We start from the raw sequence: 20537 nt of genomic DNA on the forward strand, positions 1-20537 counted from the left end.
ATTTCTCGGCCAGAAAAGACCGATTTGTTTATGCTTTGTTTTATAAATCAGAGTAATCTTTTAAAGAAAATGGTTGCGGAATTTGTTCCCAAATAAGATATGATAAAAATTTATCAAAACATTTCTCAAAGAGAATGTACTTTTCATTAAATAATAAAATCTCAGGATGTCATGTTCCGATACAGACCAAAAGCATAAACAGTACCATATAGGCCTTACAACATTTATTTATATCTAATGGCCTATAATCCAAAATCTCTCGTCAAGTCCACCAACTTATACTCTTGTGCCATTACCTGTAATGCAAAGAAAACTGAGTGGGTCAGGCTTGGGAGCCTGGTGAGCATATAGGGTTTTCACCCCATAATAAATAAATTTATTATGCTTAAACATCAAACAATCAACCCAATTACCCAAACCCCTTTATCTTATTCATTTCTTAAGGATTTACCCTAAGAATCAACTATCACTCATTCCTAAGGATTCATCCTAAGGAATAGGCACGAAGTCCATCGCTGTCCAAGGTTTATACTACAAGCACTACCAACGTCAATCCCCACATACTGATCCTATACAGTGATCTTACTAGATCTAGCCTAAAGGATCGATATAAACAACCAACTAACGAAACTGCTTCGGAAATTCCCTAGCAGTAAACAAAGATCGATAAAGATATTGAATGAATGGAATAAGTTTAACCACGAGCCTTTGTTCGTAAAAGAAAGAACCACAAGATAATTAAGTCAGGGGTAGTTATCAATGCCTAGGCTGTGGTCTGAATATCGTGAGGTATGTAGCCCCCAGACGCACCCTATCCATCATCGAATTTTGCCTAGGCTGTGGTCTGAATATCGTGAGGTATGTAACCCCCAGACGCACCTTATCCGACAATGGAAACACTGACTAATGCCTAGGCTGTGGTCTGAACCCCCAGACTCACCCTATCCGGCATCGAAAATGGAAACACCGACTAATGCCTAGGCTGTGGTCTGAACCCCCAGACTCACCCCTATCCGGCATCGGAAATGAAAACACTGACTAATGCCTAGGCTGTGGTCTGGATATCGTGAGGTATATAACCCCCAGACTCACCCTTATCCGGCATAAAAAATGGAAACACTGACTAATGAAGCTCGCCCGATCACTTCATAAAAGAAACAAAGACTCCAAAGCTCTTAAAAATAAAAGTATAGGGAAAATACTAATAGAGTACTCCCGTACGCTCCCGTACCCCGACACGTAATAGTGTTAAAAGGAAGAACTAACGGATGAACACATAGTTCAAAAACACCTAATGAACATATAGTTCGAGAACACCTTATGAACATATAGTTCAAACATACCTACCGATTACAAGTCTGCTAACATTCCACTGGACTATCTAAAATAGTCTGTGGCCGTTGCCTATACTCTGCTAGATGACTAGATCATCTTAAACATCGATACCTCTCATCACCTTTATTTCATCATACACCATCTAATTCATCTACCCATGGTTTTACCCAAAATATTTGTAGATAAAAATACATATACAGTTTAAAACTTGTATAAAACATCTATTCCACAGTCACCTTAATTAAACAATTAATATAATTACACATAGCACGTATTTTAAAGAAAATACTTCATATATATGTGTAAGGTGAAAGTGACTATACACTCACTTGATAACACGATGATCGGACAACACCTCGTCTCTTAAAATAATCTTTTCCGATAAAACCGGGACGTTTTCTCCAAAAACCGGGCTTTACGCGGGCAGAGTCTCGGCTCGGAAACTTTGCTTCTCGGGATCTTCGGGGCTTCGGGACTTGCTTCGGGGCTCGGGATTAATACCGGGGCTTCGGGATATTTCTTGCACGCAAAACGATGCAAAAATGAGAGAGAAAGGAAGATTTGAGCAAATCAATTCGGCAGCCCTCAACATCTATTTATAGGGTGCTGAAACTGGGATTACGCTGGGCATAATTTTGGAGTACGTTGGGCGTACTCGGTACGCTGGGCGTACTAAGCGCTACGCTGGGCGTACGCTTCGGATAAGTTTTGGTATGCGTGCCACGATCTTCAAAAATTCATAACTTTCGCATACGAGCTCCGTTTTCGACGTTATTTATATCCACCCGTAGGTGAGACTATGCTCTACAACTTTCATTTAGACTCCGTTGGCTAATTTTAACTTTATTTTTATTATATTATTTTTAGTAGGCCGGGACAGGAAAACTTCGTTATAAAATCATAACTTCTTCATCTGACGTCCGTTTTCGTCTGTCTTTTTACTGTTGGACTACTAACGATGAGATCTTCAATTCTCGTTTAGATTGTTTCGGCTAAATATCGCTCGATCTCATATTTGAACTTCGGGCTGTACACTGCTAAGCCGAAATTTCGAAAAATCATAACTTCCTCATACGAAGTCAGATTTAGACGTTCTTTTTATGCACGCTCTCGGTTTAACGTATTCTACGGCTTTCGTTTAGATCGCTAAGGCCAAATATTGCTCTAACGTAAATTCACTATTCACGTCGCCCTGTGTCGTGTCGGTTCTGTCGCGAAACTTCGACAGGTCATAACTTCTCCGTTATAACTCGGATTTCGGCATTCTTTATATTTTCGGAAACCTTGTGACATATACTTCAACTTGGTTAAGATTATTCAATCTAAACATGTGACATCCCAAAAATCACGGCCAGAAAAGACCGATTTGTTTATGCTTTGTTTTATAAAATCAGAGTAATCCTTTGATTAGAGCAGTATTGCATCTTTAGTTGCACCCCAAAATCTTCCCACGACATCTTGCTAGCTTCCCCCTTGGGCATAGAACCAGCCAATAGCTTCCACCAACTCAACACTCCAGATTTTAACAGAGGAATCGCAAGAGCGGTCTTCTGTCTGTTACTACACTCGCAACTTTCAAACATCGTCTCCATCTCGGAGATCCAATCCATAACTCCCACTGGTGTCGGGCTTCCAGCTAGACACGGTGGTTTGGATGCCATGAAATCCTTATACTTGCATCCACGTCCGTCATTTCCTCCATCCAGATTGTTCTGTCGAACTAACGGTGGGTCGGCTTGACCGATAATCCCACTTAAGTTTCCTCCTTCTGACCGCCCTCCATTCACTTCGGGCTCTTCAACTTGTATTGAAAGTTCTTAACGATTTTGCTGAAGCAGACGTTTAGTTTCCTCCATCTGACGATCCAACATTGTTTGAATCATCATTTGTACACCAGCCATTGTCATTGGCTTAGGTGTTGCTGCTGCCACAACTACTGGTTCAATCACAGGTGCTTGATTCCTGTTTTCGTTTGCGTTTCCAACTCCACTTCTCGTTCTCACCATTGTTGATCTATACACCGAATAAGGCGAATTTAGATCCTCACTCATGATAGATATTCAAATCATCCTTATCACTCCGAAACGTTTACATGCTAGTTCTAATATCGTAGTCGTACGCTTAGAATCCTAAACACATAAGGTTTCCAGATCCGGTCGGCATCAGACCATAGATCCGAACAAACAATATCATATATGGAAAACATATAGCATTTAGCACATAAAAGCATTTTAGGCATCTTTCCTAAAATATATTAGTGCTCGTCTCTAAAATATGGTAGACACTCATCTCACAATCATCGCTTAGCAATCTAAGTTTAAGTCTAGAAATCCTACAAATTCCTAGTTCGCTTAAACTAATGCTTTGATACCAACTGTGACATCCCCAAAATCATGGCCAGAAAAGACCAATTTGTTTATGCTTTGTTTTATAAAATCAGAGTAATCCTTTGATTAAAAGAGTTGCGGAATTTGTTCCCAAAACAAAATATGATAAGAATTTATCAAAGCATTTCTTTAAAAAAAATGTATTTTCATTAAATAACAAAATCTCGGGATGTCATGTTCCGATACAAATCAAAAGCATAAACAATATAAAATATACCTTACAGCAGTTATTTACAACTACTGGTCTATAATCCAAAATCTCTCGTCAAGTCAACCAACTTATATTCTTGTGTCATTACCTGTAATGCAAAGAAAACTGAGTTGGTCAGGCTTGGGAGCCTAGTGAGCGTATAGGGTTTTAAACCCACAATAATATAATTATTATATTTAATTATCAAACAATCAACCCAATTACCCATCCCCATTATCTTCATTTAATCTTCCTTAAAGATATTATCCTAAGGGTCATCTCCTATATCATATTTACTTCTCATCTCCTTACATCTTATTTCCTTATATGTTTGTTCCTAAGAACTTTTCCTAAGGATCATCGCCTACATCGCATAGACAATACTAATTCGGGGATCACTCCCTCAATATGTGTCTAGTAAGGGTTAGGGTATCATCGCATGATTACGCAGCCACAACATCGCCTGGACTCGTAAATCATAATAAGGGTTAGACTATCATCGCATGAATACGCAGCCACAACATCGCCTGGACTCGTAATTCATAATAAGGGTTAGACTATCATCGCATGAATACGCAGCCACAACATCGCCTGGACTCGTAATTCATCACCTATCTATCATCATCTAATTATCATCACCATTATATCCTCACCTATCTCTCATCACATTATTTCATCACACACCAACTATTTCATCTACCCATGTTCTACCCAACATATTTGTAGATATAAATTACATATACAGTTTAAAATTATTTAAAAACTCGTATAAAACATTCATTCAGCATCCATCTCAAGTAAACAAACAATGTATAAACACATAGCACGTATTTCATAGCAAATACTTCATATCTATGTGTTAGAAGAAAGTAACTACACACTCACACCAAACGTATACTTAATACATTCAAACAATACTTGTATTAAAATCGTGTTTATGAAAGGGACTATACATTCACTTGATTAGATGATTCTCGGACAGCACTACGACTCGTAAAGTAGTATTCTTCGGTAATCCTAATGTCTAAGGGTAGTCTAATGTCTACATCAAGATATATCAAGTAAGGAATAACCAGGTAGGATCATATCGGAGGTAGGGTCCGTTTGGTATACTAGGTATACTGTTTGGAAATCCCACTTTAAACACCTCAATAAATCCAACTTTGACATCACTCCCGTAAGTAGATCAATCAGTAATATGAGTTGGAATCACTGACAAATCTTATTTATAAATTCCTAACAATGACTATGAATATAAATAAGTTACACTGGAAGTGATATAAGTGTAGCTTAACTTACAAAGATTTTCTACTGAAAATCGAGAGATTACACTAGCAGAACTCTGATTCGAGAGTTCCTACTAGTCGAGCTTCTAGCTATCCCAGAGCCTAGCTAAAAGAGATCAGAAGTACAAAAAAGTTGGAGCTTAAGAACCAGAGAATTTTCAAAGAGAGATAGGAGAGTGTGGGATGAGAAATGAAGGAATTCGATGGGATATTAATAGTTGGATGGGCGCGTGCTGGACGCTGACAAGATGCGCACCGCGCAAGTCGAGTGAATTTGATCCTTCGACTTTTCGCCATGTGTCATGTCTAGATTCGTCCACCTCACCATGTCGGCATCCTACTGCGCGCCGTGCCTCTCGCGCGCGCGTGTGAGTTTTTGATTTTTCAAAAAATCATATCTTCTTCATACGGGCTTCATTTTCGACGTTCTTTATATCCACGTGTAGCTAGAAACGAGATCTACAACTTTCATTTAGACTCCATCGAATAATTCTCATTTTATATTTAAAGTCATATTTTTGACAGACTTAGACTGTTACAGTCCGTATAAAAATCATAACTCTTCCATACGATATCCGTTCTCGAATTTCTTTATAACGATGGACAAGTATTGACGAGATATTCAACTCTCATTTAGATTGTTTTTCCTAACAATCGACCAATTTCCATTGTAGTTTCTAGGTCGTACACTGCCACGCTGAATCTTCGGAAAATCATAACTTCCTCATATGAAGTCAGATTTGGACGTTCCCTATATGGACGCTCTCGGTTTAATGACTACTATGACTTTTGTTTAGATTATTTTTCCTAAATAATACTCTATTGAAAATATCTATTTATCGTTGTGACAAACAATTGTCCTATTATTGTTTAATCGTCTAGCCCTATCTTGCGGGTGTTATAATATCTCCCCCTTAGGATGATTATGTCCTGAAATCATCAACAAAACAGGATTAGATGATGATATCGTATGTCACTTTTCCATCCTAGGTGATAATCGTAGCTCCTATGTCCTTCTGAATATACATGCAAACACTGCTTCAACCTGGTTGCGGTGGAAACGCCAGACAACGGGATGACTTCAGGGATTACTCAAAAAGTTCTATCATCCCACCGATTGAAGTCACTTTCTTGAAAAGTTATATACTAGTTCTAATATAGTAATTTTATGTTTAGAATCCCGAACACATAAAGTTTTTAGATCAAGGTCCGGAACATACCTTAAATTTGTTCTAATAATCTAGGCAGACAACCTAAGGCATACTATAATAAAGATCATTTAACATATAATAGCAAATAATACACATACTCTAAAGTATTCTAGTGCTTGTGTCAATTCTGGTATTTTCCCTCAAACAAAATAGACACTCGTCTCATAGTTATTGCTTAACATTATAAGTTTAAGTCTATAAATCCTAAAATTCCTAGTTCGCTTAAACTAATGCTCTGATACGAACTATGACATCCTCATTTTCACGGTCCGAAAAGACAATTTTATTTATGCTTATTTTAAATCAGAGTGATTTTTATAAATGTAGAATTTGTCCCATAAAAAAGTATTTCCGAAGAAAATGTTTTTCACTGATTATTAAAACTTAGGATCATAATTGATACAAAAAATAAGCATAAACGTAATCATCATAGGCCTTACATTAACTTATTGTATTAATGGCCTAAACTCCTCTAATCTCTCTATGGATTGTACCTTCATACTGCTACCTGTGATACAAAGAAACTGAGTGGATCAGGATTGGGAGCCTAGTGAGCACATAGGGTTTTCAACCCACAATAATATTATTTATTTTTATCAACAAACAATTAACCCGATTACCCTTTCACGTTATTCTTACTCTCTGACCCTAAAATGATAATCTCAAAAGACATACCCTAAGGATCTCTGTGAGTAGACAATATTACTTTTGGGATTCCATAGTAATATGTATCAATAAGGCAACCTTGAGGGGGGTAGAGTACCCGAATGAACAACTTTCATTTTTTCCTGAAAAGTATGATCATTAAAACCACCTGCTGGTGTTTCTCCGGACTACTTAGAATAGTCCGTGGTCATCATCTATAATCTGTTTGATGATTGGTCCCGGTAATACAATTCGTGGCCTCTCACCATTATTTTATTTTTCCTAAAACCCTTTAATACCCAACCCATTAATTTATTTTTCCCAAATTCCTTCATTACCCAATGCGAATATGATAAAATAATTTATATAAATAAAATCATATCATATTATAGCACAAATATGAAGTACACAGATAAAAAGCACACATAACATTTAATATATACTTCATATCTATGTGTAAGCTGCAAGTAACTATGCACTCCCTTGTTAAAAGTGGATGACTCAGAATTTGGGCAACGCTTCGCCCAAACACTTAGCTTTTCCCTTGATGTGACCTATGTTTATTTACCACAAAGTCTTAGTATGATATTCCTCATGTCTAATGATAGTCTAATATTCCTCAGTAATTCCAATGTCTACATCAAGATCTATCAAGTAAGGAATAACCAGGTATGATCATATCAGATGTAGGGTCTGTTTGATATACATTGCATACTGTTTGGAAATCCCAATTTAAATACCTCACAAAATCCAGCCTAGACATCGCTCCTCTAAGTAGATCAATCAGTAATATGACTTGGAATCACAGAAAAATCTTATTTATAAATTCATAACAACGATTATTAATATAAACATAAGTTACACTAAAAGCGATATAAGTGTAGCTTAACTTACAGAGATTTTCTAGCAAAAATCGGGAGATTGCACTAGCAGAATTTCGACTCGAGAGTCCCTAATATTTGAGCTTCTAGCTATCCCAGAGCCTAGCTAAAAGAGTTTAGAAGTTCGGAAAAGTTGGAGCGTAAGAACCATAGAGTTTTCAGAGAGAGATAAGAGAGTGTGGGATGAGAAATGAAGGATTTCAAGGGGATATTTATAGTTTTATAGGCGCGCGCCGCGCACCGACAAGATGTGCACTGTGCAAGTTGAGCGACGTTGGTCCTGCCCCTTTTCCGCCACGTGTCAGATCCAGATTCGTCCACATCACCATATCGGCAGCTTGCTGCGCATCATGACTCTCGCGCACGCGTGCGAATTTCTGATTTTAAAAAAAAATCATATCTTCTTCGTATTGGCTCGGTTCTCGACGTTATTTATATTCACGCGTAGGTATCGAAGAGATCTACAACTTTCATTTAGGCTTCGTCGGCTAATTCTCATTTTATTTTTAAAGTCATATTTTTAACAGACTTAGACTATTAAATTCCGTATAAAAATCATAACTCTTCCATACGATATCCGTTATCGACTGTATTTATATCGACATATAGGTATTGAAGAAAGCTTCGAATCTTGTTTAGATTGTTTTTCCTAAAATCGACCGATTTCTATTTTGGTTTCTGGGTCGCACACTGCTGTGCTGAATCTTCGAAAAATCATAACATCCTCATATAAAGTCAGATTTGGATGTTCCCTATATGAAATCTCTTGGTTTAACAACTACTATGACTTTTGTTTATAATATTTTCCCTAAATAATCTTCTATGAAAATATATAATTATTGTTGTGACAAACAATTGTCCAATTATTCTTTAATCGTCTAGCCTTATCTTGCGGGTGTTACATAACTTTTGATCTTGGCTTTCTTGTATTTTCCTTGTTTGGTTGTAGCTTTAGAGTAGGATAACCTTATCGATTGTCAGTCCTACCTCTGATTATATACAACTATGCATTCATTTGGTGATCTGGCACTTGTGGCGTAGTGTGTTGTATGAGACCATGTATGTTGTATTGGGTTGTTAGACATGTAGACTATTGTAGACAGTTGCATGTGTTTTTGGATTGTTTGATTGTTTGTTTGTTATATGTGCAACATATCCTGTGTTGGGTTGATGCGGTCCTTCTTTGTGCGGTAGGCCAAGATACCCGGGCGGGCCAACGATATGTTTAAGGCCAAGTGTGTACCAACTATATGCTAAAGGCAAGTGGGTGTACCAGTTATGGATTGAAGGTCATTGTGTGTATCATTGTATGTATATTGTATTATGTGGTATTTTGGGGAAAACTCACTAAGATTTGGCTTACAATTGTGGATTAAATGTTTCAGGTACATCAGATGATCATGGAAAGGCGAATGCATGACTGTACACACATCGACAACTTCCATAATTTGTGATTCTGCGCTTATGATCATACTCTGATTTTGGAGTGTAAACTTTTAGAACGAATGAGTTTTTGATATTTCTTAACAATGGTCCCTTTTATATGAGATTAAAATTGAAAATTCTATTCTGAAAATTGGGGTGTTACATGTGTGTTATCTAAAGAGGCATAGACCATTGATTCACGTCCCAGGTGACCAACCTTACTTATCTTGTTAACCCTTTTGTGCAACAAGTTGTGACTGATTGTACCCCTTTGTTGGGTTTGACACACCTAACAAATTGGCATTGTTTTTGGGACATGGTATATCTAATTGTTTTATGCTAAGATCTTCATGCATATTTACATCGCTTAAAGTTGATACAAAGATAGAGAAGACCATAAAAAGGTTAAGGAAAGAAGTGAAGCTCCGAAAGAAGCAAGTAAATTCTTCAACCTCAACCTTTTCACCTCATGTGATGAACATCCAACAAGACAATCCATTGCAAAACGAATTTGAAATTAAACCGCTACAATCCTAAAATTAAATCTACCACTCACCCTTTCACTAACCATTTTTTCTGGTCACATCCTCCGGTGCCAAACGACATTTGTCCCTACTGAAAGCCATAAAACCTACCATCCAATCACCTCATTTGGTCCTAAATCACATTTGTCTCCACTAAAAGTCAAGAAACCTATCCTTCGTCCCTTCCTTCCCTCAAACCCACCATCTAAAAATAGTACTCAAACACTCTGAGATGGGGGCTCGAAATCGAAAACCCTCACCTCGTATGTCGTCCTAGACAGTAACTATAGATCGAAAACCCTCAAAATACTCATGACATGAATCGTTCGGGGGACTTGGTACTGACTAAGGTTGATATATGGATGACTTTGTCGGGGTATTTAACAAAAGATATGAGACACCAATGAGATCGAAGGTACAACAGTCGGATATACGCAGTGCCGGTCCAAACAGTGGGCAACCCGGGCGACCGCCCAGGGCCCACGTCTCCAGGGGCCCAAAATTTTTGGGCTATGTAGTGTATATATATAAAAAAAAATAATACCTAAATGATTTTTAGAGCCAAAAGTTGATTCAAACTCAAACTAGCTCAAAAGATAAACAATTTGGCTATCTTGTTATTACTAATTGTACGCGTTTATAGTGAAGAATAAATGATATTTTTTTGAATCTTTATGATATGTGTCTTTAAGGGGCCCTTTTTTTTTTCTTTTCACCCTGGGCCCGATATATGTTTGGACCGACCCTGGATATATGATGAGTCATGTTGTTACGTGGGGTGAAGATTAAGGCGGGGGAGTGGTGACGTTAGAGATTGTAGTTGATGGCTCTGAAAAATGGGTAGGGTCGCAGTTGGTGGTAGGATGGGGGTGGAGGACGCATAAGGGGTTCGGGTCGTCGATGAAGCTGTTAGATTTAGGTTTTATTTCAATTTTCATAAAATTTTCATAAATAGACCTTGAAGTGTATATGTTTATTCATTTTGGTTCGAGGGCAAAAATGTCTATTTAGATTGGATTTAAAGGAAAACTTAACAGTGTTAGGCAAAATGATCAATCGTGATGGATTCTGAAGCCATAAAGAGCATTTGTATCAAAGTTTCAAAACTTGAAATAAACTTGGAAGAGAGTGTTAACCATAGGGACCAAAATTGTAACTCACTTACTTTTAATTTCATTTAGTATAAGATAATCCTCCCTAATAAATAAAAGAATTTTTTTGCCACATGTCACACTCTCATTGATTTTGCCACATGTCATTTTATGGTTATTTTCAATTAATTTTTTTCCACATGACATTTTGTGGTTTTTTTCATTTTATTAATTTTCACATAATATTTAAATTTAATAATTTCAATAAATGTAATAATAAATGCATATCAATTTCATTAATTGATTTACTTTTATTTTCAAATTTTCTAAATTAAGTTTCATTAATTTCCTTTGTTTATTTATCTAAATTATTTTTTTAATTTAAAAGAAAAACAAACAATTTAATTTTAAAAATTCAATATTTTTCTATTTTTTTCTTATAAATTCAAACTTCTCAAATGTTTAGAATTTCATTATTTTTTTTCTTTAAAATGAACCCATGTAATATATGGGTCTTACACCTAGTAAGTTAAAATAAAGAACAATAGCAAATGACGTAAAGAGTAATGCGGTACGTTAAGAGGAAAGAGGCGTTGTTGTTACTTGTCAAACACGATGCTAATTGAAAAAAGAGTCATGTACCACACACATATACACCCCTGCACCATTTCTAATTTGTGTGTCGTATTTTAGATTTCACTATGTAAATTTTTTTGTTAGCAGTTTTGTAAAATATTATTATATTAAGATTCGTATGTTTGTTTATTACATTTATTACCTTAAATAAGATAATCTTGGACCTAGCGTGTATACCATGTCTGCATAATTTGTCAATTTTTATATTTTCATTTGGTGTCATAAAGATTTCTATTTATATTTTAAGTCGTTTTATTGGACAATATTAAATTTAATAAAAGAAATTGAATGATAATTACGTAACAGTCATTACAAGCTGTATGGTACGTTGAACAAAAAATGTTTAAATCACCTAAAAGTCTCATCAAGGGTCTGGACGTTGCAATGTTGCATGTTACTTTGTTTGACTCCTTTTGTTTTTTCCTTTATTGATTTCAAAACTGTATTAATGGGTTCAATAAGCTCAACGTCATACAAATGTATTCAAATTATTAAAATATCCTATTTTTCTTTATTAAAATTTGATTAATAGCTTAAAGACATAGTTTGTTTATTATATTGAATCTATTAATAAGTGCATAATTTACAAGAAAAAAAAAACATATAAAATATTATCGGCATATCAAACCAACCAACCCGGCCTCTTTCAAACCACATATAAATTGCACGTTTTCGTCCATACTCATTTTTATTTTTTGGTTAGTTTTTTTCTTACGATGCAATAAAAGAATTAAATGAACGCATACTCACAAACAATAACAAATAACGATATAGCAAATTCAAGCAGATATTATTGGTGGATTTATAAACATAAAAACATAAAAGTGTTTCTTAATAACGAGATAAATCTTAAGGATTAATATAGGATATACTAAATCCCAGAAAGTATATTTTTTTATCAATTAAAGATAATTAGTCAAATAAATATAAGAATTTTTTTTAGGGTGATTAGTCAAATTAATACACTTTGGGCCTGTCCGCCTGTGCATAAAAGGCCTAAGGCTGCAATGCGCCAATGCGTAGTTCCAATTTCCAAATACCCAAAAGCACATTATTGGCCCAATTTTAGGGTGATTGTATATTTGTATATATACTAATATACCCTTTATTAATAAAATAAAAAAATAAAAAAAAAATCCATAAAGGAGGTTATTTCGTAAAATAACATGAATCGCGGGAGTTTTAAGTTTTAACATCCCGAAACTCAACATTAAGAATAAACGACAAATATAATCACCATCGAGTATAGGTGCTTTTGTAATTTTAGTCTCCGCTTTTCTATTTTTTCTTTTAAATTTGGGTCTTTAGTTTTTGTAATCTTCCTATTTCCAAAGAGATGACTATATTACTTTTTCTAATCTTTTAAAGACGTTTGTTATTTACTTAAAAGTTAAGTTGTTATATTACTTTTGGACCCACCGGGCTCCATTTCTGGATGAAAATACTCATCTTGCCATACACTTCATGGCAACGAATACCCTTCATGGCAACGAATTTTTGTAACCCCCTTTTGTGATTTCTGAGCCCCTTCCAACGTCTATGTAAATAGGTGCATTGTGCAACATAATTCAAATTATGAAACAAGAATCAAATCTCATTACGTTCAAACTTGAACTAAATATGCTTTGATTTTTTAATAACGCCAAAGGTACAACTTCATTGGGCACTTTTATGCTTCATGGTCATATTGATGTTTATGTATATTGATCTTGGAGATGGATTTGTAGGAAAACTACATGAATGAACTTGTTGGTTGAGTATAGGATTAAACAATACAAATAAATTTGTTGATCGGAAACTTTTGAAGATGAAGATTAGTGAACATTATGTTTGGGTTTCAAAACAATCCAACATCATTACTAGTGACTTTTCAGGGATTCAGGATAGTGACAGCAAGAGATGAGAAGAGAGGGTTGAGAGGTGGGGTGGGTGGGGTTGCATAAATCAATATACTAGCCATATAAATTTAAATAAATAACAAATGTTTATTAGAAAAGATCATAGGGTGATTTATTTTGCAAAGGAACTATTTTGGTTTGATACTTTGAAAAAAGGATCGTATTTCGTATATGTTATAAAAACCTTAAATTAGGACGAAAGTGAAAGATAAAGTATTTTGGGACCAAAACTATAAAACAAAATAATACTCAAGGACCACTTTAACAATTTACGAAGAATAAATATCTGAAACGAAAGCCATGGACCCACACAGTTTCAACACTTTACACCCAATTCTCCCTCCAAATCACGTTTAATTTTCTTCAACTGCCATTTCTTCTCCGGCGAACCCATCGCTCTTCCTGCAAATATTTTCTGTTTCTATGGCCACGAACACCGCCGCACGACGGCAACGGATTCTCATACGAGCGCTATACACTGGCGTTCTTATTGTCCTTGCAAGAACGATCTACCTCATTATCACCACCGCCCCTAGCACCACCACCACCACCAACATGACCACCCCTCACGAAAGCTCCTGGAAAGCGGACACAGATGAACAGCTCGTGAAATACTACTCCTCGATTTTTCAAGATTTAATCTTCGACGGAATTCTTACAGTCGACTCAAGAACACTCACCATCGGAGCCGAATCTCCCCAATACATTGCCGCCCTTAGAGAAGCTGGCATCGCCTATTCCAAAGCAATCAAGAAAAACGTCAGGTTCCCGTTTATGAACAACAGTTTTGATTTACAGTTCTCTGCACACTCGGGTCTTGACAGCTCCGCATATCCCGGCGAATTGTCATCGGAATTGACAAGAACTCTGAAACCAGAAGGGTATCTCATCATTCACACGGAATCCAAAGACTCCTACAGTTTAAATTCTTTGTTGGATTTGTTCGATTCGTTTAAATTGATCCGATCACGTGAAGTACCGGTTCAACATTGGTCTATTCCACGAATTCGTGAAGTTATTTTGAAGAAACAAAACGGGATTCTCCGGCGACGGAGAAACCTCGCCGGAAGTTGCTCTGTTCCAGCGTATAAAAAGGAATTAATTCAAAATTCTGAGCCATTGATAGCTGAAGAACCAATGAAGCCATGGATTTCTTTGAAAAGAAACCTCAAGAACATCAAATACCTTCCATCAATGGCGGACATTAGCTTCAAAACACGATACATCTATATCGACGTCGGAGCTAGAAACTATGGATCAAGCATCGGAAGCTGGTTCAAGAAACTTTACCCAAAACAGAACAAACCCTTCAAGATTTTCGCAGTTGAATCAGACAAACGATTCCATCAAGAATACAAATCCAAGAAAAAGATAACCCTTTTGCCATACGCAGCTTGGGTACGAAACGAGTCATTGTTCTTTGAGATCAACCGCCAACCAAACATCAAAAACGAAGATAAAGGAAGAGGGATGGGTCGAGCTCAATCCGCCCAAACTTCAACCAGTTTCTTAGGGGATTTGAATAAGATTCAAGGGTTTGATTTCGCGAATTGGGTGAAGAACAGTTTTACAGAGAAAGATTTCGTGGTGGTGAAGATGGATATCGAAGGAACAGAGTTTGATATAATTCGGAAAATGGTGGAAACTGGGGCCATTTGTTTGATAGATGAAATGTTTCTTGAATGCCATTATAATCGATGGAGAAGATGCTGTAAAGGAGAAAGGAGTTCCAAGTATCAAAATGAGTACAATGAATGTATGGAATTGTTTAGTTCATTGAGGGAGAAAGGTGTTCTGGTTCATCAATGGTGGTGACACAAATTTCTGTAATTTTTTGTTAAAATTTGAGGAGAAAACCGTACATGTTTGAGTTCGAATAATGTCTAATTTCAGATCGTTACATTTTTTAATTTAGTTTTAAGCTTTAAAACTGTTCTTTCTACTACGGTTAACCATGAATATCTGCTACGATGATGATTGATGAGTGTGCAATGCATGACTGGATGATATTGATTAAAACTTATAAACATGCCATGGTTATAGGCTTATTGTGGGCTTGGGAGCTAGTGCAAATTTAAAATTGGGATAACGTTTTGAGCTATATAGAAAAATAAATAAGTGCATTCTTTTTATAGATGCTCTCAAATTTTGGGTTTGACGCCTTTGAGGCTTTAATCGCTTTGAGTTGGCCCAAAACTAAGATTTATAATCGGGCCTTAACTGGACATGCTAAAGAAAATACGCAACCCATCACCATTGTTAATCATTGTGATTAGCCCAACCAAGTCACATAAGTCAAACCTTTTTATGATTAGGCCCAAGCCCAACCATTGTGCTCAAATTCCTTGGGGGTTCTAGTTTTTGTTATAAAATATGAAGCTAAGTTAAAAAAACAAAGTAGAAAATGAGATTGTAAAAATCTTTATTTCAATACTTGTGGTAAAAAAAAACCAAACTTTACAATACATGATACTTACTATTTATACTAGACAAAGAAGATGAAAGGTGATGTATGTTATGAATGCTCATTATAGTGGTGCATTACTACGTTCATAAAACTCATAATAATGTTTGTTATAATGCTCACTAATTATGGAGAGTGATGAGGGAATATGGGGAATCAAACAGTCATTCACTAAATAATATTCATAACACTCCCCCTTGAATGATGATTGTATCATGCCTCGTTAAAACTTTAATAGGTTAAACTTCATGGGAAAAATCTTTTATTAAGGAAAAAGAGTATATGATTAATAATAGATATTGGGAACAATTGCCTCGTTAAAAACCTTGTTAAGAAAACCCAGTAGGAAAAACATAGCTAACAAAAAAAAGTATAATATGTTTCCAACTCCCCCTGGTCATCAAATCACTTGATTTCCTTAAAGAGTCGCATGCCAAAGTTTCATACTATCTTTTCAAATTTGGATGTAGGGAGTGCTTTAGTGAATAAATAGGTCAAGTTGTTACTTGATTGAATTTTCTGGATGTTGATGACACACTCTTTTTAAAGATCATGGATGAAAAAGAACTTGGGTGATATATGCTTGTTCTGTCTCATTTGATAAATCATTCCTTGAATTGGGTTATGCAAGCCGTATTATCTTCATAAAATATGGTTGAAACATCCCTGTTAGAAGTTAGACCATAATTCTCACGAATGTGATGAGTTAAATTTCTTAACCAAATACATTCATGACTTGCCTCATGACTTGCTATAATCTATGCATGGTTAGTAAAAGCAGCAACTAAAGTTTGTTTAATAGAACGTCAAGAAATTTTCGTACCTCCATAAGTGAATAACTAACTTGTTTGAGATCGAACTTTGTGTGGATCAGATAAATATCCAGCATCTACATAACCAATTAACTGTGTATTTGATGAATTTGATTTGTATAAGCTCATATCCATTCTACCTCAAAGATACCAAAGAATATTTTTGACTCCATTCCAATGTTTTCTTGTTGGGCAAGAACTATATCTTGCTAATAAGTTTATAGAAAAAAAATATATTGGGTCTTGTATTATTAGCAAGATACATTAGTGCATCATAGGGATGAAATTTAGAACCGGAAAACCGGACCGGAACCGGAATCGGAACCGTTAGAACCGGAATATATAGAACCGGTTCCGGTTCCGGGTTTAAAAATTGGCTTTATCCGGGTTCCGGGTAATCCGAGTTTGTCCATCGGGTCCGGGTAAACCGGGTCTAAAAACCGGAACCGTTGTTAAGAACCAGAACCACTTTTAGGGCCGAAACCGGTTTTTTGTGAAACATTTAAAAGATGCATATCTCATTCGTTTCAACTCCGATTGACATGCGGTTTTTTCCAACATGTAGTTTAGAGTTTGTACATGATATTAGACTATAAATTTTCCATTTTTAGTTTTATATTCATTGACTTACAGTCCTCAAAAGTCGAGATATCAAAGCTGAAAGTTTTTAGTTTTTCAGTTTTTTGGATTCTGTGAAAGTTTTAAAACACGCATATCTAATTCGTTTGAAGTTGGATTGACATGTGGTTTTTTCCAACTTGTATTTTAGAGTTTTTACATGAGTTTAGACTACAATTTTGTCATTTTTGGTTTAATATTCAATGATTTACAGTCCCTCGAAGTCGGAATATCAAAACTGAAAATTTTCAATTTTTCAGCTATTTGTTTTTGTACTTTGTATTCTGTGAAAATGTTAACACATGCATATCTCATTCATTTAAAGTCGGATTGACATACGGTTTTTTCCAGAGTGTAGTTTAGAGTTTATACATTATTTTAGACTATAATTTTGTCAATTTTGGTTTCGTATTCAATGAGTTACAGTCCCCCAAAGTAGGGATATCAATATGAAAATTTTAAAATTTCAACCCACTAAGTAGTAAGTAATTACCAAAAAAATTTCGGTTTTTCCGGGTTTTCCGGTTCTAAACCAACTTTATCTGGTTCCAACCTACCCATTTTGATGTTTCCGGGTTTTCCGGTTTTAGACCCACTTTACCCGGTACCGTACCCGAAACCGAACCGGAACCGGTTCCTATATACCGGTCCGGTTTCCGGTTCTACAAAATCCCGTTAACTGGTTCCGGGTTTTCTAGGTCTGGGTCCATCCGGTCCGGGTTTGGACCCACTTTCATCCCTAGTGCATCAATAGCACTAAGATATGGTATGTAACACTCATAAAATCTCATAAAAATTTAAACTTTTAAAACCAACCAACCAAAATCATAGTTGTTTACATCATAATTTTCAAAACATGTTTATCATCAGAGTTTTTCCCAAAATCACAAATCATAACATGAGGAGGTGCACGATCATGCCTTCGCCTTTCTGCGATCCTCTGAGGTACCTGAAAAATAATCCCAAAACTGTAAGCCCCAAGCTTAGCGAGTTTCCCCCAAAATACCAACATAACACAAAACCAGAAAAATACAATAAACATCATGCATACAGAGCCTTCAGTCTGACTGGAACGCCCCACCGGCCTACAGTCTATCTGGTACGCTCACAGAACCTTCAGCATGACTGGTATGCCACATCGAGCCTTCAGCCTATCTGGAGCATTCTCCAGGCATTCAGTCTGACTGGTACGCCCTACCGGCCTTCAGTCTATCCAGGACGCCCTGGGTCTGTTGGCCTTCACCACAAAGCAGGACCACCTCAACCCACCCTCCATCACATGTCAACATATAGCATATCAAACACTAGCTAGCATGCACACACAGTCAGACAGATCTAACAGATCACTACATATAACGTCATTCTATAAACCAGGATACATATCTAATAGATGACTACACATAACATCATACAATAACCAAGATAACAATCCAAAGGGCCGACCTTGGTGCCTTCGACCCGTAAGTACAGCGAGGAAAACTCACCTCGAAAAGCTGAACAGAACTAAAGAAGTCCCACTCCGAAATCTCAACTCTCTACACGCTACCTACATCCATCAAGTGACCAGTTCCATCAAAATCCCAAAATACCCAAACTGCCCTCAAAAGTCAAACTTGGTCAACCATGGTCAAAGTCAAAGTCAACGGTCAAGGTCAACAGTACATGTTGCCCTAACACGCCGTGTGCACTAACAAACACGCCGTGTTTCGATAGCAATTAGATGGTCGGGAAAACCCCAGCCAACACGTCGTGTTTGCCCGAGCTGAATATATTCAGCTGTTCCTTCGATTCCAAGGACTCCCAGGCTCAGATCTAAACTCAAATGATATAAAAAAGGATAAAGTTTCCAACTTTATCTAGTGGGGCTACCCCAAGTGTTCAAAAACCCATCCACTAGTGTGACAACCGTCAAAATTCGAGTTAGTTCTAGATTTGATAAACTTAGTTGCACATATAGGCACAACACATATTAGACTTAGTAATTAGAAGCTAAGTTATAACCTACTAGAAACTTGGAAACAGATAGAAACAATGGATGGTGTACTTAGATTTCACCTTGATATGTGAATTCTACATCTACTAAGCTGTAGTGACTATCCATATTTGGATCACTCTTTGACTCGAACAATATTTCATGAATCATGTACACACATCATGCACTTGACCTAGAAGTAGAAGTTAGTTCAAAGTCTCATAGAAACTTAAGTCAAATTTGAAGACTAGGACTAGTATACTTGATTCCTCAATTTCGCTTGAATCTTGGAATCACTACATAGAATGCCAATAAGCCGATAAAAATAAATTACAAACATTATTTATAACTATAAAAGAGTTATAATACCATAAGATAATTTAAAGTCTCAAATATTCTATTTATTTTGATATTCAAAGTTTATTAAACTCCAAAACCCTAAAAGCCCTAAAAACTCATATTTATAAACTTTAACCTTAAAAATCCTATAAAAACAATTATGAACCTTATAATATTATCTTATCATAATAATTATTATGAAATAAAATTCAATGAAAAATAAAGATTTAGTTATTAACATTTACCCTTGATTTATAAGTCAAAAATCAAGAGTTTTAGGCATAAAAACTAGGTTAAGGTGCACATTTTATAAAAAGTTGGATATTTTTATAAAAGATTTGAATTTTTATAAAGGAAACAAGAGAGAGAGAGCCTCTCCTCCCCTAAAATCGGATCCCTCTCTCCCCATATCTCTCTCACACTCTCATTCTCCAACACACACACATCTCTCTTCTTTCTCTCTCTAGAAAACTCTCTCTACCTTCTCTCTACTTTTTCTCTCCAAACACCACTCCATTCTCTCTTCCTCCCTCTAAGAACCAAGAAATTTTCCAGAAAACAAACCCAAGAACACTCCTCAAACTCGAAATCTTCATCATCTTGTGGTATTCTTGAAGGTAAAATCGATTTCTACTTCACTTTTCCTTCAAGTTTTGCTCTTTTTCTTACACTTTCTCCTTCTTCATCTTCTTCAACTTGTTTTCTTTTTGTTAAAATGGTTTTTACAACATGATGGATGTGTTTTAACACCATGCATGTATGATAAACAAGGTTGCATGTTCATGATCTTAGTGCAAAAATCGATTTTAAGGAGTAAAACATC

General features: G+C 36.1%; 1 protein-coding gene across 1 annotated transcript; it reads left to right on the forward strand.

Moving 5' to 3' along the window:
- Positions 1 to 13924: 13924 nt before the first annotated feature.
- Positions 13925 to 15351, forward strand: LOC145140986 (uncharacterized). Its single transcript, XM_079074355.1, has one exon. The coding sequence runs from the start codon at positions 13933 to 13935 to the stop codon at positions 15322 to 15324; it is 1392 nt and encodes a 463-aa protein (XP_078930481.1). The 5' UTR covers positions 13925 to 13932; the 3' UTR covers positions 15325 to 15351.
- The last annotated feature ends 5186 nt before the right edge of the window (positions 15352 to 20537 follow it).

This window comes from Lactuca virosa, chromosome 9 (genome assembly GCF_052849685.1).
Source record: "Lactuca virosa cultivar CGN04683 chromosome 9, Lactuca_virosa_CGN04683_v6, whole genome shotgun sequence".
In the NCBI taxonomy this organism is placed as follows: domain Eukaryota; kingdom Viridiplantae; phylum Streptophyta; class Magnoliopsida; order Asterales; family Asteraceae; genus Lactuca; species Lactuca virosa.

Bases quoted from the DNA above. Each gene is read 5' to 3' on its own strand.
- LOC145140986 (XM_079074355.1), top strand. From the start codon at position 13,933: ATGGCCACGAACACCGCCGCACGACGGCAACGGATTCTCATACGAGCG.